General features: G+C 37.9%; 5 protein-coding genes across 5 annotated transcripts; 3 read left to right on the top strand and 2 right to left on the bottom strand.

Moving 5' to 3' along the window:
* Positions 1 to 1,299: 1,299 nt before the first annotated feature.
* Positions 1,300 to 3,143, bottom strand: LOC129805948 (zinc finger protein 846-like). The gene has a single exon (XM_055854239.1). The coding sequence runs from the start codon at positions 3,141 to 3,143 to the stop codon at positions 1,392 to 1,394; it is 1,752 nt and encodes a 583-aa protein (XP_055710214.1). The 3' UTR covers positions 1,300 to 1,391.
* A 106-nt stretch (positions 3,144 to 3,249) lies between these two features.
* On the top strand, positions 3,250 to 9,407 carry LOC129805947 (uncharacterized). The gene is made up of 5 exons (XM_055854238.1): positions 3,250 to 5,025; positions 7,802 to 8,050; positions 8,114 to 8,473; positions 8,732 to 8,861; positions 8,929 to 9,407. The coding sequence occupies exons 1-5, from the start codon at positions 4,384 to 4,386 to the stop codon at positions 9,348 to 9,350; spliced, it is 1,803 nt and encodes a 600-aa protein (XP_055710213.1). The 5' UTR covers positions 3,250 to 4,383; the 3' UTR covers positions 9,351 to 9,407.
* A 2,372-nt stretch (positions 9,408 to 11,779) lies between these two features.
* Positions 11,780 to 13,640, top strand: LOC129805977 (zinc finger protein 664-like). The gene has a single exon (XM_055854267.1). The coding sequence runs from the start codon at positions 11,943 to 11,945 to the stop codon at positions 13,176 to 13,178; it is 1,236 nt and encodes a 411-aa protein (XP_055710242.1). The 5' UTR covers positions 11,780 to 11,942; the 3' UTR covers positions 13,179 to 13,640.
* A 2,871-nt stretch (positions 13,641 to 16,511) lies between these two features.
* On the bottom strand, positions 16,512 to 26,770 carry LOC129806780 (zinc finger protein 62-like). Its single transcript, XM_055855553.1, has 4 exons — positions 25,138 to 26,770; positions 21,397 to 21,613; positions 21,250 to 21,334; positions 16,512 to 17,759 (listed from the first exon to the last, which is right to left on the bottom strand). Exons 1-4 carry the CDS (start codon positions 26,716 to 26,718, stop codon positions 16,544 to 16,546), a joined length of 3,099 nt encoding a protein of 1,032 aa, XP_055711528.1. The 5' UTR covers positions 26,719 to 26,770; the 3' UTR covers positions 16,512 to 16,543.
* LOC129805956 (zinc finger protein 658B-like) lies at positions 20,347 to 22,037 on the top strand. The gene has a single exon (XM_055854247.1). It carries the CDS (start codon positions 20,466 to 20,468, stop codon positions 22,011 to 22,013), a length of 1,548 nt encoding a protein of 515 aa, XP_055710222.1. The 5' UTR covers positions 20,347 to 20,465; the 3' UTR covers positions 22,014 to 22,037.
* Positions 26,771 to 26,850: the final 80 nt, after the last annotated feature.

The following is a 26,850-nucleotide window of genomic DNA, read 5'->3' as shown; positions in this document are numbered from 1 at the left end:
CCCACTTCTTTTTTCCCTTTTTATAAATGATCTTTCGTCAGTTTTACTTGGCTGATCGTATCGCCTCTATGCAGATGATATGCGTCTGAAAACCCTTCCGACATTCAGACTGTGTTCTCTCAGGTGAACGACCATATGTTGGGAATTGGGCTTCATTGAATGGGTTGGTTCTAGATCCTAAGAAGTCCCAGGCTATTTTGATATCCAAAAAGCTTTTAGCGGCTCCTCCGGCATCTCTCACTATCTATGGGGGGCCTATCCCATTTGTTGAGCGTCCACGCAACCTGAGTGTCACTTTTAATTCATCGTTCATCTGGTCTGATCACGTGTCTTAAATTAATCAGAGGATATACTGCACTCTCCGTACGCTTCGACGTTTTCTCGAGATCACGCCATTCAACACTCGCTAGCTCCTTGTTAGGTCGCTCCTCACTCCTCCGCAGCCGACTGTGAGACACTAAGGCGCTTGACTGTGACCTTCAATAATTGCGTTAGATTATGTTTGTGGCTGGGACCTCGTGATCATACAGTAAACTCTCACTCAATCGGCTCTTTTTCAATCGGGCAAAAAATTTTGGTGACAATTTTCATGTTTAATTATAAAGCTAATTTGCTCAAATTCGCTGTAGTTCTTCCTATTTTGACGTGATTCTTTATAATTGAGCGCTTTTTGTGGAATTTACAAAGGCTTTGACGCCCAAATCTATCGATAAACCGGATGACATTTTGCCCCATATTCCCGATTGAGAGAGAGTCTACTGTATTTCTAGGCACCGTAGCATTCTGGTGATTCTGGTGGGTTGTGATCTCCCATCACTCCTCCGTCAGAGAGCGGTTTCATTTCTCTTTCGTCTGATTATATCAGGAAGGCCGCGCTACTTGGTCTCACTTCTGATTCCTGGGGCTTCAGTCAGGGTACGGAGATTTTTCCCTTGCATGCCAGATCCTCACTGGTTGGCATTGCTAGATTCTACCAGACCGGGTCAGATTAATCTTGAATTTTTGATTTCTTTTTGTCTATTATTTTATGTGTATTTGCTTGGAGCTTCAATTTTTTCTTTATTTCTCTAATCAAACCATGTAAGAGGGGCGGACGCTATCAGTCTTAGTGAGGTTATGTTTGACTGTCCCAAAGTGTCACAATAACAAGCCGACAATGCGTAAAGAGCCGACACTCATTTCAGCTCATCATTTGGATCTAACGGATATAACGATACTAGAGATTCGATATTGTCGAATCGATACTAGCGAGAGCCAAAGCTATCATTTCGCCCCTGCTAAATAAAACAATTTAAAAAATAACGTGAAATAATTTATTTAGAATAGGAATTCAAAGAATTTTACAGCGTTTGTACTTTTAATCAATCACCTCTCACTAATGAAAAATCAAATTAGGATTTAAGACTCGATTCAGATTTTGACTTTCTTTTGGATTTGCCCTGGATCTTTGGTTTCTTCCTGGACTTTAGATGAGTGTTCATATGTTTTTTTAGTGGAAATTTTTGCTTAAATCTCTTTCCACATTCATCGCAATGGTATGGCCTCTCTTCTGTGTGGGTTGTCATGTGATATTTCAAGCTTTTGACGCTACTTAGAATTTTCTTGCACTGGGGACACTTATTTCCCCCTGTGTGTGTTGTCATATGAATTTTTAGTTGGTCGAGTGCGATATAGGTTTTAGGACACTGGCTGCAGGCATGAGGTCTTTCTCCAGTGTGGGTCATAAAATGATTTTTCAGGTTCTTGGAAGCCCCAAAGGATTTCTTGCACACAGAACATTCATATTCTTTTATTCTATGATGAACCACTTTTACGTGCTGCTTGAGGCTGTGGCGTAGGTGGAATTTCATGGGACAAAGTTGGCAAATATGCATCTTCTCATCCGCATGACTAAGCATGTGATTCGTGAGCTCACTTTTTGTTACTTTCTTGGCTCCACAAATTTTGCAAACATAGTTCTTAACACCTTCGTGACGCAGGATGTGATGTCCTAGGTTCACTGATCCTGTGAAAGATTTATCACAGCGTGGGCACTGATAGTCTTTCTTACCCTGATGAACTACCCTCGCGTGACGCAGCAAAGTGCACCTTTGATCCGTTTTGTAGTGGCAGAATACACAGGCCCACAATTTATTTTTCTTGTGGGTCTCCATATGCCTATTCAATTCCGTAGCTGATGCCTTCTCCATTCCACAAATTCCACACAATTGCTGCTTTTCACTTTCCTGGTCACCATCAGTAGCTTCCGTAGCTTTATGAGTCTTAAGATGGTTATTTAGAGAGTTGCTCGACTTGAATTCTCTTCCACAGACAGTGCATTTACAAGTTTCCAATCCCAGATGCTCTTTCCAAATGTGCATGTCTAGATCCCACTTCTGCTGAAATGGTGTATGGCAGTATTTACATTCTAACTTTGTAGGCTTTCCTGGTAAAAAGTATTCCTTGTTCCGTGTATTCCTCAGCCTCCTGGAGATCAAGGGATCGACATCATTAGAGCTTGCCTGAAGCTCGTCTCCCGGTGTGTTCCTTGAAGCTTGACAATCATCACTTTGCGCAGGATGATAATTCTCTGGAGATGTATTTGATGTCTCTATTTTCCTGGACACTAAAACATCATCCAGTCTTTCGGAATGAACGTTTTCCTCTTCCATAACATCATCATTAGGGTCAGTCTTAAATATTTCCGGAAGGTTTTCATCTATGGAAAGTATATCGGAACTATCAGTGAGGGAATCTTCTTTGTCCGGAGAACTGTTTAAGTTCCTCAGAGGAGAATTAGGTGCGTCCAACATATCTGAGTTTTCATTCATATTTATCCGAGTACCATTTGTCAATGGAATATCACTCAGACTTTTAGGTGGGATGCATTTTTCTTCCGGAACATCTTCCATTGACAGAATCTTCTGGAAGTGCAGAACTGCAGCAGAACACATTTTCCGGAAGTTGTAGGCTTCCAGGAGGCGATCGTAGCAGGTCGAACATAGTACTTTGGGTAGTCCGTCGTTCTCATGAATATCCAGGGATGTGGTTTCCTTGAAGATGTCCGGAAGCTTTACAGTGGTAAAGATGAATATCTTCTGAGCGTCTTCCTCTGTCTTTATTTGACACGCCCGACAAATACGTGCTTTATTAACGCCCTCCATTTCACTTTTCCAACAATATTTATAAAAACTTATTGCAGTATTATTAATCCTGATTTTTGAGAAAGTACAGTTCAATGGTTCAATTCACTTCACAACGCTATAGCTGGGTGACTATAACCTCACTTTTTTATACTGTTGTATGTTTTTTTTTGGTTTGCTGTGGTCTTGTTTAACTCGTTTGGTAAAAAGTTTTGCAAAATCTTTATTGGGATACATGTGAACGAATTTAAATCTTTGTAAAAAAAACCCTGATTCCTGCCTGGAGGAACAATTTGAAGATTTCTGTAGAATTTAATTTTTGTTTCAATTTAATTAATAAAAATAAAAATTATTTTTAATAGAGGAAAGCGTGCTACCTTCGAAAGACTCAAGCTTCGAACAAGTCAATCTTTTCTCTAGGTTTCTAATGGATTTGACCTATGGCTCTTTCCAGGAAATTTGAAGCATCGGACTAGCTATTAAATTACCGTAGATACCGGTGATTTTGCCCCACTACTGTTCGTAAACTTTTCTTTTTAAGAGTCAGTCTCCTGCACAACAACTCACCATTCCACACGATCCAAAGCCAGCGTCCGCCATCGTTGCAGCACCCTCAGGGTTTTGAGGACATCGTCCACTACGTTGTCCGTCTCGTCCGGAGATGTTCCCTCGGAATTTCGCTCACACAGTTTCCTGGGTATTATCTCCACTGGCATACGGCAAATGGGGCAAATGTGACCGAAACAGCTCGATCTACTCGCCCGAATGTCGGTCTCTCCATAAAGCTCCTCCAGTTCGTGGTTCATCCTTGTTTGGAATTTCTCTGTAGTTTCCTTATGGATAGGCCCGTAGGTTCGTCGTAGGACCGCGTCTCTCAAGGTTCAGCAGCTTTCTCTCCTCTGTGCGGATCAACGGTACTGTTTCCAGACCATACGTTATGACTGGCTTCAGTATAGTTCTGAATATTTTGATATTTGTCGACTGCGAGACATTCCTTAATCGAAGAGGCAAGAGGTTTTCATATTCAAAATTCTCTTTTTTGTACAAATAAAGATCTTGCAAAACACCTTACAAAGAGAATTCAAACCATGTAACGGTCGAAAAACAAAAACAACTACAAAGGTTAGGTTATATGGAGCTTCTGTCATTGCTTTTAAGAAGTGCAAAGCCTCTTTACGCTCTTCACTTATAATTTTTAAAAGAAAATTTGCTTTTTCTTAAGAATTCATGGTGTACTTGTTAAATAAATGTCAAAAGTGATATGGAGTGCATTGATATATCGGAAAACTGCCGAGCATGTCAAAATAAGACACAGGAGTCCCAAAGGATACTCATTTTTAACACAGTGAAACTTCCTGACATCTTCAAGGAAATCACATCCCTGGACATTCATGAGACTGATAGATTACCCAAAGTACTATGCTCTACTTGCTACGATCGCCTCCTGGAAGCCTACAATTTCCGGAAGATGTGTTCTGCTGCAGTTCTGCACTTCCAGAATATCCTGTCAATGAATGTTTCGGAAGAGAAATACATCCTACCTGAAAATCTGAGTACTGTGCATCTGACGGATATACCTGTGATATATATAAAGACGGAGTCAGATTCAGATGCACCTATCTTCTCTATAAGGGACCAAAACTGCTCTCTGGATAGAGACGAATCTCTTAATAACATTTCTGATACGCTATGCGTAGATGAGAAACACCTGGAAATATTGAAGAGAGATCCTGATGATGATGCTTCCTTGATCTCAAGGAAGACACAGAAGAAGCGAGAGGATTCCTCTAAGAAAAACAGGAAAACGATTCCAAAATCACCCTCTTCGCCGGGTTCGCAGCCTTCCAGTTCCCTGGCATTGCCAAGTGATCCAGCAGAAGTACAAGTGACCATCACAATTGAGGTAAGCTAATTAAAAGCTATTCTTAACCCTTATAGACTCGTTCGGGTGGATACAAATAAGTCCAACGCCAAATAGGAAGATACGGGAATACAAATGACCCTTGCGAAAATACTTTCCACGTTTTTCTCACCCATTTTCAAATGTATACTACTTAATGGAGTGGATTTTCTAAGTATCAGAGCCATGGTGACCCATTAAGTACTTATTAAGGACTTAAATAAGTAATTAAAAAGTAATAGAGATATTAGTATTACAAGGTAATCATTTTCCTGGGGATCTCAGTGGCGCAATAGGCAAGACCGTTGGGTCTTGGGCAGTGAGATCTCTGATTCGACTCTCACAGCTGTGAATTCGAGTCCCGCCTGGTGCAAGCAACTGAATGTTGAGAAAAGGACATTTTCACTCTGATAAAACGTAATAAAATGCACCGCCTCTGCCCACAAACCTTCAGGAGCACGAAAGAAGCATTCACTTCGGAGAAGGCGTTCCTGGACGATCTACGATCAGAAGATTCTTCCAATACGAGGTACACTGTAATGATTACATTGTAATACCAAATAAAGTGTCTCGATACGATTAATAATAATTATAATCATTTTCCTTATGCCCTAGACCAGAAGTGTGCAAAAACCGTTGAAACCGAATTAACGTCAAAATAAGTTTGTTATAGTAGCGTTTTGATCATTGACGTCATTGACGTACATGTTTCATTTGACGTTTATTCGGTTTCAACGGTTCCTGCACGCCTCTGCCCTAGACATACTACGACTTAAGCCGAGAGCTTAGTAAAAAATGATGGAAATGTGGTTTAATCACTATTTCTATTATAATTACGCTAAACCTTCTCTCGGCTAATCCTCAAGTCTGTCAAGGGCCTTACAATGTCATACCCAGGGTTTGAAGAATCTGCTAAGTCCATTGTAGGCCGCTCAAGAGCACCGTTTATTACGTTTTTGTTATATGTGAAAATTGTCAAAATCAGACATTCAAATCTTTGCACTGGACAGGACTCGGACTCACAAGATGTGAGTTAAGCCTGGTATCTATCCGCTCAAGAACGAAGGGTCTTGTCTATTGCGCCATTGAAATCTCCTCCTCATTCAATGACTTAATATTAAGAAGTTTTAGAATACACTCAGCTCTTCGTAATCCGGCACTTTGGTATCCGGGTGACAGTGACAGCTGCCAAATACTGTCAGTTGATATATTCAAAACGTTTCATACGAAACATGCAGTTTTTACAATGGAAATTAAATGCCTATTACATGCATTAATATTTTAACTGACACCGAATTCTGTGTCAGTCAAATGGTGAACATTACGGATCAAGTTGTGATCCAAGTCCAAGTGCAGTGTAACTACTCCCACCTGTCAGGGCCGTATCACTGGGGGGAGGCATTGAGGGGCAATGCCCAACCTTAAAACTTCCAATGCCCTACCTTAAAAACCAGAAACTAAGATAATGTTCTAAGTAAACTGTTCGTAGTATGATATGGTTGAGAAGAAATCAATCTCCTATTACATGGCCTGATACGTCTAATCTAATAGAGTTATTGATTGAAGTGCTTAATGAAATTGGTTAAAATCATATGGAAAATCTAACGATAATTTTGTGAAAAATTTAAATATTTTCACAAACATCTTTAAAAAAAATAGAATATTTATCCATCAATTTGGCATTGTTATTATTGAGATGAAATTGCAATTATTTGATGATTAATTAAATGAAATAATGTTTTTCAATGGTTCTGAGCAAAACGAGCATAAAGATTCTTACATTTCTTACATAAAAAAACTCAATACATTTCCTTCTCTCATTTACGCATTCTCAAGATAGTTAAGGGGTTACGTGGATCAAGAAGACTGTAATTTTGATGTAATTTTAATTTGTGATCAAGAAGACTGATGCAATAGAGAGATGACCTCCGTCCGGGTGCGTCAGGGATGCTGATCCTTTCAAAGATCAAACAACGTTTTTTCGCCAAAGCTTTCGACGCGACAGTTGGTTTGTGTTGAATGTGCAAAGTCCTAAGTGCTCCCAGAGAAAATCCTAAAATTTCCCTGTTGTGCCTCAGTAGGAGTAGATGAGTGTAAGAAGACAAATTTTAGAGACAAAAAATCAAGGTTTTGACCACTGAAGAAGGTGCACTATCGTGTCGAAAGCATTGGAGAAAAAACATTGTTGTTTGATCTTTGAAAGGATCAGCATTCCTGATGCACCTGGAAGGAGGTCATCTCCCTATTGCATCGTAGAGAATAAAATTGTGAAAATCAAGAAAGGTTGAGTGTTTCCGTCTATGTCCTGTTATGATTTTCTAAAACGTTGTGGTCAACGGACATAACGGACGTGACTTGCTTATGAAAATTCCCGCGAGAGGGCAATTGTGACGGAGGAAGACCAACGAAAAAACGAGGACAAGACAGACTTGGACAGGACGCTAAGGAGAGTGGACGTGCAAAGAAATAAAAAGTATAAAAGCCATTCTGAGTGTTTAAATTAAAAAAAAATGATGGAGTCTACAACGTTAGAATGTTTTATCTGTCTATCCAATACTTCACATTCGTTCCACTCTTTGCTACCAGATGTCACTGCTTTCGCTTACAAAATTCCTTAACTAAGACCTTAATAAGTACTTATTAACAACTTATTTTAAGTATTTGACCAAAGCTCTTATTTAAGAGCATGGACAATTGCTTTAATTACTGCATAGCCCTAGTACTACTAGAGTACAGTAGCACTTAATAGTAGGAAGGTTTCTGTTTGTTTTCTGCACAGGCCCTCAGAAAACACTTCCAATGCCAGAAAGCGATCGTCCACAAAGATGGCAGCGCACAACTGCTGGAAAAAGGTGCTCAGAAGACTTATATTACCAATACAGAACGAAGAGCAATTGTAGCTATTATTGTCGATCATCTCAAGACGACGAGAAGGGACATCACTCATCACGACAAAAGCCTTTATGCCAAAGCGGCAGTGAAAATGTTCCCTGTCCTCGGTAACAATACAGGAATTGGCGAAGTTCAAGTGTGTTTCTTTTTCTAATTTGTTTTGTTTCAAGCAATTTAAATAATTCCTTTCACTCTTAAGGATTCTTTCTATAATAAAAGAAACTATACTGGCTACATCCCGAACCGCTTGAAGGGTCTTCAAAGAGACGTGAAGAAACGGAAGAGAGCATTTGGCGAAGATTTAGATGAAAAACCGCATCGAAAGTCGTTAAAAAAGCAAAGTATTGCTAACACTGAAGCAGGATCCAATAACAATTTTAATGTAAACGTAAACGTTCTTTCGTCGATCAAAGCGGACTTAGAACTATTGAATCCTACAAAAGATCGCGAAGAAATCATCCAGAAGACGCTTGAAACACGAAAACTGCGTGACGCTTTCGAACCCAACGATGAACCAATATGGGTTCAATATCCCCGCTTTAGAGATACCTTTGGATTAGTAAGTATTAAACATTATTCCTACAGGAGAATTACGAAATACTCGTAAATCGTATAAGTCACTAAAAAGTTCGTAAAATTTTGTTATTTATTTGTAAAATTTTGCCATTCAAACAAAAATGGACGAACAAATGATTGCAAAAGAAAAAATGCTCCTGAAATGATCATGTCACAAAATTCGTGAAAAAGTACAAACTTTTACCAACTTTTTACAAACAGTTTTACAAAATATTTTTCTAAATAAATTTTATATTCCCAGATTCAATGTGATTTTGAGGATCGATTTCCGGAAGCAAGTCCGAAACTCAAAAAGTTTTTCGTCGAAAAACGAGAAAAGATCTTTGAAGTTCAGAAACAAAGTACAAAGAAGTTGACTGACTCAATGAAAGGTGTATTTAGATCCCCTTTGAATGCTTATTTAGTGAATAACTTCCCGTATATCCTTTTTATTTTTAGAATGGCACGAGGATGTACAATTGCTGGCATGCCTGCTTGTACTTTCCGGAACGACAACGTCCGGACACAAAGGAATTTCGAGGATTTCCGAAGAAAGAGCATTGGACGAGATCATTGGGCTAGTACCACCAGATTCACTTCCTCCGAAAGTTGCTGATAAACCAAAAATTTTAGCACAGGGGTCTTCAAAGAAAGAGGTTTACCGATTCTACATCAATGTTGGTACATTTCTCATTGAAACTCAAAATACCTTCATTGATGCATTGGATTTGTACTTCAAATCATTCCATGTGTTCAAAATTGAACCTCTGCCTTCGCTCAAGAATCTTTTCGATTTTATCGATCAGATCGTGTTGGGTATTTCGGAAAAAGAAAATTGCTCATCGAATGTGGCCTTTTTGAACAATCTGCTTAATATCTAAATGAGGAAAAGTGAATTTGTCCTTTTAATTGCAATAAAATTATGATATTTAATTCAATCCCGGAACAAATTTTCCTTTTGAATTTATTCCTTATTATATATTATTTATTAATATTAGCCGTACTCACTATGGCGTTGTTATCTCGTAATCTCCGTAATCTGTTATCTTGTTATAATTTTTCATTTATAAAATACATTACGAGAACATAACGAGATAACGAGATAACGATATTACAAGATAACAGCGCCATAGTGAGTACGGCTATTATATATTATATTATTTTTTTATTCCTTTTTTCCTTCTAGGCCTATTAACCTGCTTTGGAATGCTCTGTGACTCAAATCGTGGTTTCGTAAGGGTCACAGTACTACGACTGCCCTTCTAGATTTCACTAAAAAAAAAAGCCTTTGATAACCTTCCCCACAACCTTCTTTTCTACAAGTTTGCACTCTTTTTAAATTCTCGTCTTCAGCAATAGCCCTTGTTCGGTCTTACTTTGCAGGTAGATCGGAAATTGTCAGGCCGACCTTCTTAAGTAAGGACATTGGGCAGGGTTCAATTCTTCATTGAGAGAAATCCGAAAAAGTTAAAATAACTTTCCGGAAATGTTAATTTTACCCTGCATTATTGATCCGAAATCGGTGTAGATATTACCGTTTTTAGATGTATTAGGGGTTAAAGTTACCCTTTTTCTTGTTAATTTGACCCTTAAAAAAGTGTAAAATTAACATTAAAAAATGTTGATATATTTTTACACCTAAAGGGGAAATCTTTCTTCTGAATATTTTTTTTATTACATGGCTGTTCTCATGTGCTCCTGCATTATCGACTTTTCTTAGTGTTGGTTTTAGCTGAATCTTTGAAAACCGATACTTTCGCAAAACAGCAGGCACACGTTCAACATAAATTAATTTTTTCGTCTCCTTTGGGACTCTGGGTACCCATGGAAACAACAATTTTTTAGACTATTTAGAATCGATAAAAATCTGATTCTTTTGGATAATTAAAACTATATAAGAATGTCCAAATCTAGGATATTTTTTGCAGGATCCTAATTAACTCCTGACCTTAGATATTTTTGGTCAAAAATCGTGAATTTTCGATTTTCTGCTTCCTTGCACATATTGTGACTTTTTTATATTTCTAGACCAGAATAAGGAAAACCCTCTCGGGGCCAATAAGTATGATAACTGATAACTAACAATTACAGATTGCATAAATTCGAAAAACTATTTTTTCTTAAATTTAAAAAAAAACATGTTCAATCTTTTTGGGTACTCTCGTCCCCAAAAATCTAGAGGTCAAATGTAAGGTTATACCGCCTATGCCCGCCATTTGCTTTTTGACATCAACCTTGTAACAAAATTCCAAGCGGGAGCGACATTTTTGCCAATATGGCCGATTATTTTGACATTTGGCAGCGAGGGAGTTTGCTTTTAGGGAAGTTTTTCCTATTCTTCCTGATTTTGGTGAATTCTTATTGTCCAGGAAGTGTTTTTTGGCTCTTGAGAATGTGTCTGCAATAACATCGTTTGAGAGAAATGTGTGTTAAAGTGTTATTGTGTGAAATATTTTGAGGAATATGTTGGCAAACAGGATCTGGGTGTCTTTTTTAGCACTTCCTGGACATCCCACAAGATACTGGTCAATAATTCTTCTTGTTTTAGTGATCAAAATTGTAAAGGAGTCATTTGACACGCAAAAATTATTCACAAAATTGATATTATTGGCTTTTGGTAAATTGAAGTTTGTCCCCCTTTCGTTCTTATGGTTTTTGAGTTTTTTCGGGTTTTGAGTTCGGTTGGTTTTTCGGTTTTTGAGTTTTCCAATTTCCCAGAGGCGGAGAAAATTCTTTCTCTACAAAAGTATTATATTTGACCACTAAGCCTTACAATAAAGTGAGTTTTACTGAAATTCGTTCGCTGGATATGTTGTGGTCCGGAAAGAGTTAAGTTTTTGTTGTTATTATAGTTACTTAGGTGGCTTTAGGAGATCTCAGTGGCGTAATAGGCAAGACCGTTGGCTCTTAGGCGGTGAGATCTCTGACTCAGCAGATTCTTCCAGGGGCACATTGTAATGATTACATTGTAATAGCATATAAAGTGTCTCGATAGCCACCTATTAATGGCTGCAACGTCCCTTTAAGGACCCAGGGCCTGTCGCACTTACCTCCTTCAGTCCTGGTGACTCCTCGTCAGTTCCTTCAAGCATTTCAGCACCTCCAGCTGTTTAAGACACTGTCCATTACTTCTTTCTATCGTTTTCTTGGGCGTTCTCTCATATCCTTTCCCGTTCAGGATCACTTTTAGTTGCTTTCTGTTTCAGTACACTTAAATTTTTCAAAAGCTTTTAACGGCAATTTCAAAACTTATTCTTCCAGTACCATATTGACAATTTTACAAGAATTTTTACTAAAATAAACCAACCCAACCATATAACCATAAAAGAGGAAAATCATAAAACTGCACCCTGTCATTGTCTTTAGCTATTGAAGTCACTTCCCCGGACAAGAGGAAATTTATTTTCTCATAAAACTACACAGTATTCGTTAAATAAATTCTCCGGAATATCCAGGAAGTAACAAAAAGTGAAATGGAGTGTCCGAATATAGCAAATAATTGCCGAGCTTGTCAAGATCTGATACAAAAGGAGTCTCAGATATTCATCTTTACCTCAATGAAACTTCCGGACATCTTCATGGAAACCACGTCCCTGAACATTGATGAGAACGATGAATTACCAAATGTACTTTGCCGAACCTGCTACGATCGCCTTCTAGATGCTTACAACTTCCGAAAAATGTGTTCTGCTGCAGTCCTGCAGTTTCACAAAATCCTATCAATGGATGCTCGTGAGGAAAAATACATCCCACCTAAAGATGTGACTGAATCTCTGATGTCTACAACAGCAGATGCATCTGACATAAATCCAACTCCAATGGATGCAAATGGATCTCCGGACAGAGATGTTTCATTTACTGATATGATATCAATCGATGATGGCCTTCCGGGAGGAATTAAGACTGAGCCTGGTGATGAAGTTGTGAAGAAGAGAAGGACTTCACCTAAGAAGTCAAAAGACAAAAAGGGGTCAAAAGAAGTCAAGAACGATCCTCCCAAAGAAGTTCCCAATGAAGCTTCCAAAAAAGAAGATGAAAGCATTACCAATCAGCTCACAGAGAGCAAGACACCTCAGAAGAGGAAGAGGAATAACAAAGATGTAAAAGTATCTATATCTAAGTTCAAGTCTCTCGTTAATATCCACACAAATGAGAAAATCTGGCTTTGTGATTCTTGCCCCTACAAATCCAATTTACGCCAATGTATCACGCGCCACGCGAAGTTAGTTCATCAGGGAATAAAGGAATATCAGTGTCACATCTGCAATAAATCCTTTGGAGACTCGAGTAGTCTAACATTTCACATTAGGCTCCACACTGGAGAAAGACCTTATGCCTGCGATAAATGCAATAAGAAATTCATCAGATTCACTCAACTGAAGACCCATATGAATATCCATACAGGAGAAAGGGTCTTCCTTTGCGAATTTTGTCCATATAAAAGCATTCACAAAGTGCAACTTGATCGACATGTTAAGGTAGTCCATCTGGGACTGAAGAACTTTCACTGTTCTCACTGCCAGGGAGCATTTGGAACGAAAATAGCATTAAAAATTCACATGAGGACTCACACTGGAGAGAAGCCATTTGCCTGCAGCGAGTGTCAGATGAAATTCAGCCAGAAGGTAACCCTGACCAAACATATGGAAACTCATCTTAAGTATAAGTCCAAAACAGATACTGAAACTGGATCCACAAATAAGTCCTAATCAGTATATTAAGATTCCGGGTTAATTATGCTATTCCGGCTATTCGAATGAAAAATTAACATGTTTTTTTTAGCACTTTACTGTTCTCATATGTTTCTGCATTATCGACTTTTCGATTGGGGAAAACAGCCAAGACGACAACCAACATAGGAAAAAGTCGATAATGCAGGACCATTTGAGAACAGTACAGTGCTAAAAAAACATGCTCATTTTTCATTGAGATAGCATCATCAGACACTCACCCCACAACGATTTACATTTTCACTAAATTATTCCAATTTTAAGTAATGTATTTGACGGCACCTTTAATTCTTAATATTGCATCTTATTCCCATTTGAAGTCACTCAAGAATTCGCATTTGGGTCATGTTCTGAATTGGGTTATATTACTCTATTATTTGAAATGATGAATAAAACGTTAGAATTGGCACCAAAATAAAGTTATAGAAACTTCGAGTACTCGACATGATCTTTTTTTGTAGATCTCCCTGGACACGCATCTCAAGTACCTCAATAAATTCACCATTTCTATTCCCAATCCTTGAGGTTTTCATCCAGATTCCGAATGTTGTTTTATTCCTAAGTTCATTTAACCCTTTAACGACGAGACACTTTTTACGGACTAAAAATCAACAATAAAAATTAAACTAAGAATCATAATCAATGATAAGTCTTACATCTAACCTTGGAAAGTCCAACAGAGTCTGATTCGATGTATTTTGTGCTTCTATGAACGATATGGACGAAAATATCCCAAAAATTTAAGTAATTTTTCTCACAATGCCAATGAATAATATTTTTCGCTTTAATGAAAAATATTATGTATGAGTATTGTAGTGTTGATTGCCAAAAGGTTTTGCTTAAAAAAAATTAGAAGTATAAAAAATAAATAAAATCAGGTATTCAATAAATTTTCGGTCTAATGAGACGTAGGAGTAGGCTTTCAGGCTTCGCACACCCTATAGCTTTATATTTTTCCCATACTTCATATTCTCCCCATATCGCTTAAATGAGGTCAGATTCATTAAAGGCGTAATGTGAGAAAATATAAAGTGTTCGAAGCCACAATATGTCCGAAGCCAGATAGACTATCCCAACATAGAAGATAGTTCACGGATGTGAAACTATGTTCCGTTAGATCTTGAGTATTGAGTATTTGAAAATATCCAGGACAATTCTAAATAATTATTGTTGTATGCTAAAAATTTATATTTTCGAAGTTTTCGAAAGTAATGCATGAGTGAAACTACCCCAACCTCCCTTATAATTGCTATACACTCCCCCATAGCAAAAGAAAGCGGAATAGGAATAACGAGCGAAAAATTCCTCGGAATTTTCCAGTATTATTCCTTGAAAAATTCCGAGGAATTATCCATAATAGGTTCCAAAGAAAATTTGATGGATTTATGCTGGATTTTTTCTGTTGAATATATCCATGGAATGTTCGTTGAATTTATGTTTTTTCCACCGAAATAAAATGAGTAGACTCTTTAAAATTCGGGCATTTTGGGACTGAAATGTCACCTGAATTAGAGAGAAATTCGGGCAACAAACTTTTTGAAATGCAACAATATTTTGTTCATCTGCATGCACATATTATTAAGTTTACATACTCATATATATTATAAATTTCATGAACACTTCTTAATAATGCAAAACCACATCAAAACTAAGACAAATCAAGGCAAATTTAAGGATATTTGCTTCATTCGATGATCATAATCAAAGTTGAAAAATGTTAACAAACTTTTTTCAAATGTAGCTGCTGACCGAATTAAAAAGTAACTCGATCTTAAAAGAGCCGAATTAGCGAGAGTCTACTGTATTTGTGGATGTATTAGTAATTATTTTTAAAAAAAATATTTTTTTAAAAATCTACTGGAAAAGTTGTGGAATTCCGTAATATTAAATCATTGAAGCTTCTATGGCCATTGCTTGGAAAATTCCGCAGAGAATTTCGTGGAAATAAAGAAGATTTTTATGAAATTTTAAAGGGCTGACTGCCGATTATACCGCTAATAATTCCATAGGAAAAGACGTGGAAATATTCGTTGGAGAAGTCCATGGAAACCCGTGAACATTTCTTATTAGACGGTCCAATAGAGTGTTCCGCAAGCGCGTCCATAAAACTCTAGGAGGAAATTTAGCATCAAATTCCTCCGCGGAAACCCATCTGGATTTTGAGTGCTAAAATCCAGGGAATTCCACGCGGATTTTTAGCGGAAAAACAGCGGACATGGTAGAAAAGACTGCTGGAAATCCCGTGGAATTGCGGCGGCCATTGGCTATAGGGGTATGGTTAGAAGTGTCAAAAAAGGAAGCGTCGGGATCGGGAGTGTCATTTTTGTTGAGATTTTTGTAAGTAAAATCAAGAAATTTAAAAAATATTGTATTTAAAATTTAATTTATATCTATATACAGGACAATTTGAAGAGACTCGACTTCTTTATTTGACTGCTTTATTGGAACTGAACTGAACTTGCATATTTGACATAATAATGCATTACACATTATGCTTACTCTAGGAAATTACAAAATTGATGAATTAAAATAAATAATTTAGGTGATACAGGGTGTGTCACTACAAATTAGAAGGAACAGTAAGCAGGAATCAGAGGGGATTTGAGAGAGAGCAACTTTTTTGAATGCTGAAAGAAAAGTTAGGTTAGATGTCAAGCTCATCTGATCACCCCCTACTTTTCAGAACTTGAATCAATTTATTGGATTTATTGATACGATTCGATATTTTGATCAAATAATAATTCCGATGGGGAAATTTAATAATAGATATCTTCGTCAGATTCCGAATTTGATGGAAAGGACATCCATGCTCAGAACTTTGTGAAGGATTGCAGGAAAAAATCAAGACAGGTCTATTTTTGCCGTAAACTATCTGTTGAATAAATGCATTTGATAAATTCTTTGTATTATCAATGTACCATCTGATCAAACTTAAGTTCTTACAGTCCAGATTTGTTGCACAGGGCCGGATTAAACTTCACTCTCGATCAAATCAGGGATCTTTATGCCAAAGAACGCATCTCGCAATGAATTCCCAGTCTGACCACCTTCATGTGCACATCGTCCATATATGTAAAAGTGATAGTGAAAGAATTCCCTGACACCCTTTTCCCACCAATTTTCATACCTGAGGAAGGAGACATTCAGCTCCGAAACGTTGGCTAGAAAATAAAGGAGGAACAATCCTCCTTTGATAAAGGAGGAACCAGGTCGAAATTCCGTGTTTTCTCTATGACAATATGAATCTAAAGTAGACTCAACTAGGCGTCCATCAACAACAATTTTAGAATCAATAATTTATTTCATGAGATCCATGAGATCATAGAAATATTTCGAACAAATCACTAAGAATTCCCTTCGGCTTTGGACTCCAGATGCATTTTCACGTGGTGGGCCTTTAATTGCTTGAATTGGATAAAATTCATTCCACATTCTCTGCATTCAAAAGGCTTTTCTCCTGTGTGGATCATCACATGTTTCTTGAGATAGTATTGATATCCAAAGGCCCGCTGGCAGTAGGGACAGTGAAAATCTCTCACTTTTTCATGAACGATTTTCACATGACGAGTCAAATATTTCAATTTATTGGTTTTGTAGGAACATAATTCACAGCACCACAGCTTTTCATCATGGGATGCCTGCACGTGATTCATCAGATCCTGAAAAACATCATATTTCTCATTGCATCCTTCATTCCGGCAGGAATATCGTTTTCCATTTTCATGGGTCTTCATGTGCATTCTGAGCCCTTCCAGTCGAGTCACGCCTAGTCCACAGATTTTGCACTCACAGGGCTTCTTCAATCCCAGATGGACCTTCCTCATGTGTATTTCCACTCGGATCTTCTGCCGGAATGTTGAATTGCAGAGGCAGCATTCAAACAAGGGCTTGCCACGCCAATACTTCATCTTCGGGGGAGGTTTCTTCTTTTGGGTCTTCTTGGTTTTCCTGGAGATCAAGGGAGCATCGTCGGAATCATCTTCATCGAGTGATGCCAGGGGATTTTGATTTATTGGCAGATTGTTAGTATCTTCGAGTGGTGAATTGTTCCTGTCCGGAGGGGAATATTTCTTTTCCGGAGGAAAGTTAACAAATAGAGGGTCTCGAAGGTTCTTGGATGGGGCATTTAGTCCTTGATGCTCAATTATCATGTGCATATCCAGGCCTTCTTTCCGGAAAAAAGTTAAATTGCAAATAGTGCATTCCAGATCCACTTTTTTCAACTCTTCAGTTTTCTTAGGTTTTTCCGGAAGAGGTAGACCATTGGGAAGCACTTCCACTACCCTCACTGAAGGTGTGCTGATCTTCTCCGAATAAATATCCAGACGCGAATTAGAAGCTGTAAACGGACTACTCAAATCTTCAGGTGGAATGTACTTCTCTTCCGGAACATCATCCATCGAAAGGATATTCTGAAAGTGCTGAGCCGCAGCTGAACACATTTTTCGGAAGTTGTAAGCTTCCCAGGAGGCGATCGTAGCAGATCGAGCAGAGTACTTTGGGTAGTCCATCGTTCTCATGAATGTCCAGGGATGTGGTTTCCTTGAAGATGTCCGGGAGCTTTACTGTGTTGAAGATGAATATCTTTTGAGCTTCTCCTTCTGTGTTAATTTGACACGCTCTGCAGAATTCTTCAATATCAATGCACTCCATTTCACACTTTTGAGAAAATTTGGTTAATTTTTGGTGTATTTTTAACAAGAGTCCTCAAACAAAACAGTTTCCATAACTTCACTTTTCCACTGCTCACTTTGTTTACTTTGCGGTTTTGTAAAATGTTCAAAGAAGTAAAAAAAATTGCAAGATTTCCCTCCAAAATTTAAAATATCACTGCTTAGGTTAAAAACGGTCAATGGATTCAATGGCGGACGACGCGGACGAGGTCGAGGTGTTTTTGAGTTTATTTACTCAAATTTATTTTAAATACTCGTCAATTTTTAAAATGTGTAAGAAATAAATAGAGCGAACATGTATAAATTGGGTCATAGTCGTTATTCCTCTTTTTCCTACCCTTACTACCCCATGGCATACCCTAAAATCAGGCCTGTGACATAGGCGGCGGAGCGGTCTCTGGGTGCCCTGGGGTTGTGATGCCTTCTTTTCCGTGATGTTCTGTTCTGTCATAGGAAGTCCGAGTCTAAATCGAAAAAGAAGTCTAAAACCGGAACCAAGTCTTAGTCTCTCAGCTCAATTTACTCCGAAGCGAGTGGTATTCGGAAAAATCCCTGCCCCCACCCAGGATCGAACTGAGGACCTCTCGTTATCTAGTCGAGTACTCTACAGACAGGGCTATAGGGGAGCAACAGTAAGAGTATTTTGTAACAATATGACAATGTCATATGACAAATAGTTTTGGTAAATTCGGGAACAGAACAGAGAACAGCATTATAGTGCCGTGATCGTAAAATGGCCTTTAGAAGGAGCTCTCTGAAGTTCCCAGTAACTTTTCTGAATCTTATTTTTCTTTTTATTTATCAGAATTAAAATAAAAAATTCTCAAATTTGTCGTTCGATATGATCATGCAGTTACAGAATACCATTACAAAACTTTTAAATTTGCCTCACGATCTTAACCGGTACTTGATGTAAATATGAATTGATTTATACAACCAGTGATGGAGTTTTCCACCGTTTCACTCCTGAGGTTTGACACCAACGCTAAGACGGCGGTGGCCGCAAAAGATTGTTTTTGTCCTGGATTGGAATTAACCCTCTAACGGTGTTTTCTTTAATATGCGAAAAAAAGTTCTAAAACAATGTTTTCTAGGATAATTATGATGCAATAAAGTGGAAAAAACCATCCATTCTTCTATCTCTTTTAGTTTAGGCACTAGGTGAGAAAATATAAAAAAAAAATTGAAACTCTTTTTGCTTCTAAAATTCACATTTTTAGTTTTTTTTCAATTTTTTTAAATAAAATATACAAAGTAGATTGACATATCTTTCAGTAAAAAATAAATTTATTTTAGTCAGATAACTTTAAATCGGTATTTTTATGGAAATTGGAAATGAGTTTTCTTGCACAAATATTTTTTGTTGCTTTTTCTCTAACCTGTCACACAAAACTGGGAATAGCAACAAAACGAAGAGTCAAAATGAGTTCAAACTTTCAAGAGATGTTTATAAGACTATTACCGAGGACACTATAGCACTTTTAAATAAATAAAACCTTTATTGTCGCTGTAAATGTGATTTTTTGTGAAGACCGCCTGGAGGAGGTCTTACCCCTTAGAGGGTTAAGAAGTGGGTGCAAGTGCAGTGATCCATACTTTATGGACCACTGTGAAAATTCTGATTGTTCAGGAAGTGTCTCTTATGCTTTTGAGAAATCTTAATGTGTCTACAATAACATCGTGTTGAAAGAAATGTGTTTTAAAGTGTTATGTGTAAAATATTATGAGGAATCTGTTGACAAGCAGGAGCTGGGTGTCTTTTTTAGCACTTCCTGGACATCCCACAAGATACTGGTCAATAATTCACCTTGTTTTAGTTATCAAGATCACACAGGAGTCCTTTGACTCGCACAAATAATTTACAAAATCCATAATATTGGCTTTTGGAAAATTGAAGTTTGTCCCCTTTTCGTTCTTTTGGGGACGAGAGTTCCCATAAGTTTTCCAATTTCCCAGAGGCGGAGAAAATTCTTTCTCTACAAAAGTATCATATTTGACCACTAAGCCTTACAATAAAGTGAGTTTTACTGAAATTCGTTCGCTGGATATGTTGTGGTCCGGAAAGTGTTAAGGAATAGTGTCTTCTGTAGCTGAGATTTTGGTATAAAAGGGCTGTCGAAATTAGTGTAATTGTTCAGTTGCCACTGACTTCTCTTGAGAGCACTGGTTGTAATCCAAAGGAGAGAAATAAGCATTTTTGGTACCCAATATACTTGAGTATTCAATTGTTGTTCATCGTCCGCTGAACCTACCCAACTGGATGATTTCCTGAGACTTATCGTGCAATTGGAAAATGTTTGAATTTCTCAAATCGCACTACAAAGCATCAGGAGGGAGAAATGTTAAAAATTATTTCGAAAAATCATAGCAATTTATGAAATAAAACATTCATTGAAAATTGTTCAACACAAAAGGAAGTAATTAGCTCTGCCATAGACTCAAAATCAAACCTATTTCTTCCCCCCGTACTCAACACAGGCAAAGTGAGGTTATGGAAACTTTGTTATGGTTTGAAGACTCTTGTTCAGAATTTACTAATAAAATTTTCTCATAATCGGAAATACCATTAAGACCAGGGAATCAAACGAGTGAGATGGAGTTCATTGATATTGACGAATTCTGCAGAGCATGTCAAATTAACACAGAAGGAGAAGCTCAAAAGATACTCATCTTTGATACTGAGAAGCTTCCGGACATCTTCAAAGAAACCACATCCCTGGACATTCATGAGAACGATGGACTACCCAAAGTATTATGTTGTTCCTGCTACGACCGCCTCCTGGAAGCTTACAACTTCCGGAAAATATGTTCTAAAGCGGCTCAGCACTTTCAGAATATCCTGTCGATGGATGATGTTCCGGAAGAGAAGTGCATTCCACCCCTTCCACCCATTCCACATAGAAATCAAAGAGATCCGTTTCCAGCTTTTAATACGCGTCTGGATATTTATTCGGAGAAAATCATCACACCTTCAGGGAGGGTAGTAGAAGTGCTTCCCAATGATCCACCTCTTCCGACACAGAGAAATATCCATAATATCCTGTCGATTGATGATGTTCCGGAAGAACAATACAAACCACCTGAAGAATTCAGTGACCCATTTATGCATTCAGTTTCTCAACTACATGAAATTTATTTGAAAAAGAAAGACTCATCTTCAGACAGGATTCTAGAAGTACTTATAAAAGATCCGGAAAGACCAAGGTATAGAAACTTGAGAACAGTGAATCGAGAATGTGCTATTTGCAATTTAAAGTTCATCCGGAAAGAAGGTCTAGAGAAGCACATGATAACTGAGCATCTAGAAATGCAAGATCCTCTAATGGTCAACTCTCCTCTACAAAAGAAAAACTCCCCTCCGGACAGGAACAAATCACCACTCGAAGATACTAACAATCTGCCCATAGATCAAAATCCCTTGGAACCAGCCGAGGAAGATGATTTGGATGATGTTCCCCTGATCTTCAGAAAAACCACGAAAACCAAAAATCATCAAAAGTCTTCAGGGATCCAAAAGAAGAAACCTCCCCCGAAGATGAAGTTTTGGCGTGGCAAGCCCTTGTTTGAATGCTGCCTCTGCAATTCAACATTCCGGCAGAAGATCCGGGTGGAAATACACATGAGGAAGGTCCATCTGGGATTGAAGAAGCCCTGTGAGTGCAAAATCTGTGGACTAGGCGTGACTCGACTGGAAGGGCTCAGAATGCACATGAGGACCCATGAAAATGGGAAACGATATTCCTGCCGTAATATAATATGCAATGAGAAATATGAGACTTTCAAGGATCTGATGAGTCACATGCAGGCATCCCATGATGAAAAACTGTGGTCCTGTGAATTCTGTTCCTATAAAACCATTGAATTGAGATTTTTGATTCGTCACGTGAAAATAATTCATGAAAAATTGAGAAAGTATAATTGTTCCTACTGCCAGCGGGCCTTTGGATATCAATACAATCTCAAGAAACATGAGATGACCCACACAGGAGAGAAGCCCTTTGAATGCAAAGAATGTGGAAAGAAATTCATCCAATCGAATCAGTTACGAAATCACCAAATCAATTATCATCTGAAGTCCAAATCGTCCGACCCCGAAGACAACATGATTGGTTCGAAATATTTCAATGATTTCATGAAATAAATTACACTGTGCAACAATTTTAAACTTTTTTTTGTCTCTGGGTTCTCATACTATTTTTTCTATTGCTAGAGTCAAATGATTTACGTTTTTGCGCCTGGGATCTAGGCAAAATCGTTTTTGCCGTTTTTTGGTACTTGGGTACCTATATCTCCGATTCTGCTGAACCGATCTATTTCCCCATAGCAAAATTCCGCAAAAATTCCAATGGAAAACTTGCGTCCAAATGGCTAAATTCGCTGGAATTTGACGCTAAAATTCCACTAAGTTTTCCTATGGAATTTAAAGCCGGAAATTCCATGGAAATCATAGTGCTCCATGGAATTTACTAGTACGACATGCTGGAATTCCAGCGTTAAATTCCGCGGTATTCCGCGGAAGATTTATATGGAAACTCACACGTGAAACGTCCGCGGGATAAGCTGGAAAAAACATATGGAAATTTCCACTATCTTTCCATAGTGTTTTATATGGATTTTTCCACTAGTTTTCTGAAATGTCAAACAAATAAAATGGTGTTGCGACAACTTTTAGAATTTGTTTCCAAACCTTCCGCAAACATTTCTAGTGATTCATGTGGCAATTATAATATAATTAATTATGCGACACTGCGTTTCGTGTAGATAATAATGAAGTGATTACATTAAATAGGTCGCCAACCTAAAATAATACTGTTTTTATGTTAATTAATAAATATTTTCGAAAAAATTATTTTTTTTTACAAAATATTTTTTTATTGCTCAAAGTGTTAATTCGTTATTGCTGATTTAGTAAAACATATTATAATCCTCGTAATCTTTGCTATTTCTTTAATATTCGGAAGTAAAATCACGAGGTGAATATGTGACAGCTTCAGTTTTTCTCCATTTTATTTTGGTGGAAAAATCCACATAAATTCCACGAGCATTTCCATGGATGTATTCTATATGAAAAATCCAGCATAAATCCATTAAATTTTCCTTGGAACGTATTATGGAAAATTCATATGGAATTTTTTAAGGCAAATAGTGGAAAATTCCGAGGATTTTTTCGCTTGTTATTCCTATTCCGCTTTCTTTTGCTATGGGGTTCTTAATATGGGAACATTGTTCTCTAGATACCCGATAATCCTTTTGGACTTTGGACAGATGGAGTTCGTACAACTGACACCAGAGGCGCTGCAGTCTCATATATGTCAGAAAAGATGGAAAAATCGAACTTTTTAGCAACTTTAATCAAAAATATCTCGAAAACTAGGACTATGCCTGGGGGTCCCTAACAATCTATTTAGTGAGTTTGATAGAGAATTTTAACTCTTTCGCGTCCCACTTTTATTCAGCAGATGAATTCATGTAAAATTGAGTTTTTCCTAATGCTTTATGATCAAATATAATAGTTCAGTCAGAGGAAAAAAATTATCCATTGCGTGAAAACTCGGAAAAACCCCGGGTCATATATGACCCTGTTGTCCTCAAGGGAAGTGTACATACCATTTTCAAAATCTATATCACGTTTCTTATTTTCACGTTTATTCGGTTTCAACGGTTCTTGCACACCTCTGCTTTAAAGGCTCCGCCCTTACAGATTCCCTGACGAATCTAAAGCGGTCTTCAGACTAGAGGTTTAGCCCGGTTTCTGAAGGTCTCCAAATCCTATATAGCGAGCAATTTTATTGCTTCTTGAAAGCCTAATAGGTTAATTATCGTTAATAATCGAATTCTAAGTAATTTTTTTTTTCAAAAAATCGTGATTGATAAGGAATTAGAGCAGTTAAGCCATATGGCTAAGTTTTAGGCCTGAAGCCCGTATAACAGATTGTTGATTTATTAGTAGGATTTGGGGGATCTCAGTGGCACAATAGGCAAGAGCATTGGCTTTTGGGCGGATAGATTCCCTGAATTGACTCACAGTACTGCAAGTTTAAGACCCGGTCGGTGCAAATATCCGAATGTCTGATTTCTGTGAGAGATCTGAAAGAAGACCTGAATGTCTCAGCATCCAAAATGCGGAGAAGGCGCTCCTGTGCGATCTACAATGGACTTAGCAGATTCTTCCAACACGACATGTACGAATTTGCAGCAGAATTACGTTGCTAAAAATATGTCTCGATACGGTTAATAAAGAAATTAGGATTATTTACTCTCAAATTGTCTCGAATTTGGTTTTGGCTTGGACAAGGATTTTAGATGCACAAGATTAAGGATTCAGACTTTATCTGTTGCAAACGCGAATGCCAACTGGCGGAAATATCTGAGAATTTATTATGTAAGCCTTTCCGGCACATTTGTCAGTCTTTTTGTAAAAAGCGTGGAGTGACGTGCAGTTGTGTAATTCTTTTGGGAAAGGAATTTGCGTAAGTTAGGATATTTTCTCATGTTAAAAATCTATGTAATTCAGTAGTATTTATTGTATAGGTTTGGCTGAACTCCTTGGGAGACGATCAAACTAGGTCCTGAGTCTGGATAAAGACTTCTATAACTTGGTATGTTGAGAGAAAAATTAGAGAAATTCAATATGGCGTTAGTATGAAAATTATTAAATTACAGATTGTAAATTCGTGAAATAGCTTGAGGTTGATGGAAGCAAACGTAGGCCGTTTCTATATTTTAGAGACCATCAAAATTCGTATTGCAATATTCGTATAATCAGTCAATCAGTCCGCCATAATTAAGAAGGTCCTTGCAGTCAGCCACGCGTGAATTCAGTTGATAAAAATAAATAATAATAATAATGCTGGCACAACATTCCACGAAGGAACAAGGCCTTCCCGCAAGGGGATTTCTAGACATGCATTATTATTTTTTCTTTTACGGGATGAGGTTGTCAGTCCCATGCCCGTGGAATCGAGTACAGTGAAGCTCACTGGATCCAATCCGAACACCTTCAACGCCAGAAAAATTCCTGGTGACATAAAGGAGATTCTAACCCGGGACACTTGCATCATAGAGCGAGTGCTCTACCGCTTGAGTCATTGAGTGCCCGATAAAAATAAATACAGTCCACTATCTCTTGATTTTGTTTGACCCAGGGGACTTGGTTCCCTAACACACTCCCTCCAAACGTAATGCGAAAAATGAAAAACAAAGTCCTTCACTCTTTGACGAACTATGGACCACCTCATTTTATTCCACTCTCTAATATTTTTCTAAGTGTGACTATTCATATGAGCCTTAAGTTGATTAAGTATGATAAATCTTTTAGGACATTTGCTGCAGGCATGAGGCCTTTCTCCACTGTGGACCATTTCATGGTTCTTCAGGTCCCTGGCTCTGAAAAAGGATTTATCGCAGTGGGAGCAGTGATAGTCCCTTATCTTCTCATGAATTGCTTTCACGTGCTTACTGAGATTTCCGCGTACACTGGATTTGTAAGGGCAAAACTGGCAAGACCATTTTTTCTCCATCGTGTGCATGGTATCCATGTGACTCTTCAATTCGCTCGATGTTACTGTCTTGACCCCACAAATACTGCATTCATGATTCTTAATACCCTCATGACGACGTATGTGCTGTTTCAAAGTTGATGCAGCCGTAAAAGATTGATCACACTGCGGACAATGAAAATCCTTAACTCCCTGATGAACTACCTTAACGTGATTCCTCATATTAACAGGCTGTATCGTTTTGTATGAACAAAGTTCACAAGAATATACATTTTCTCCTGTGTGAATGTTCATATGAATCTTCAGTTCACTTAATCTGATGAATCTTTTATCACATTTACTACAGGAATGTGGTCTTTCTCCTGTATGAAGCATTATATGATTCTTCAAACACTTGGCAGTTCCGAAGGATCTATCGCATTGTGAGCAGTGATGTTCCTTTATTTTACGATGGACCACCTTCACATGACGCTGCATACTATTCTTCCTATCGGTTTGGTAGGAACAAAATACACAAGACCACATATTACCCTTCTTATGGATGTTCATATGGCTTTTCATCTCATAAACGGTTAAATTCTCTACCCCACAAATTCCACAGACGTTCTGGTTAGTATCTTTGTGACGTTCATCGTTTTCCGGAAGATGATGGTTATCGAGGTGGTTCCTTAGAGAGTTGGTTGACTTGAATTGCTTCCCACAGATTTTGCATTCACGAGGCTTTGATCCCAGATGCTCCTTCCTCATGTGCATCTTCAGGTGTGATTTCCGATTAAAACTTGAATTGCAGATGGCGCACTCAAGCCTATTTTGGTCTTCCGGAAAAGCAGAATTCGTTCTCTTTTGAGATTCAGGAGATATCTCATCATCAGAATCAGTCTTGTGTACTTCCGGAAGGCTTTCATGTACGGGTAACATATCAGAAATACCACTGAGAGGGTCTTCCCTGTCCGGAAAGCTGGTTCGGTATTTTAGAGAAGTATCAGAAGAGCCTAAATCTGGCTCTGTCTTTATAATATCCATCAGTATTGTATCTGTCAAATGGGTATCACTCGAATTTTCAGATGAGATGTATTTCTCCTTTGGAATGTCCCTTGGCAGGATCTTCTGGAAGCGCATAGCCGTTGCAGAACACATTTTCCGGAAGTTGTAAGCTTCCAGGAGGCGATCGTAACAGGAGGAGCATAATACTTTGGGAAGTCCATCGTTCTCATGAATGTCCAGGGATGTGGTTTCCCTGAAGATGTCCGGGATTTTCATTGTAGTAAATATGAATATCTTTTGAGTAATGTCCGTTCTAATTTGACATGCTCGGCAATGTTCTGATATTATATCAATGCACTCCATGTCACTTTCTAAATTCTCTGGGTTTTTATTTTAGTTAGAGAATCTATGAAGTTTCATTGTGAAACTTTATCATTATGAATTTCATAAAATTTCATTTTGAAATTATACCGTGAAATATTCTGGCCATCTCTA

Source organism: Phlebotomus papatasi, chromosome 3 (genome assembly GCF_024763615.1).
Source record: "Phlebotomus papatasi isolate M1 chromosome 3, Ppap_2.1, whole genome shotgun sequence".
Taxonomy (NCBI): Eukaryota; Metazoa; Arthropoda; class Insecta; order Diptera; family Psychodidae; genus Phlebotomus; species Phlebotomus papatasi.
Note: the sequence above shows the minus strand (reverse complement) of the source record. Positions and strands in the feature narration are given on the sequence as shown.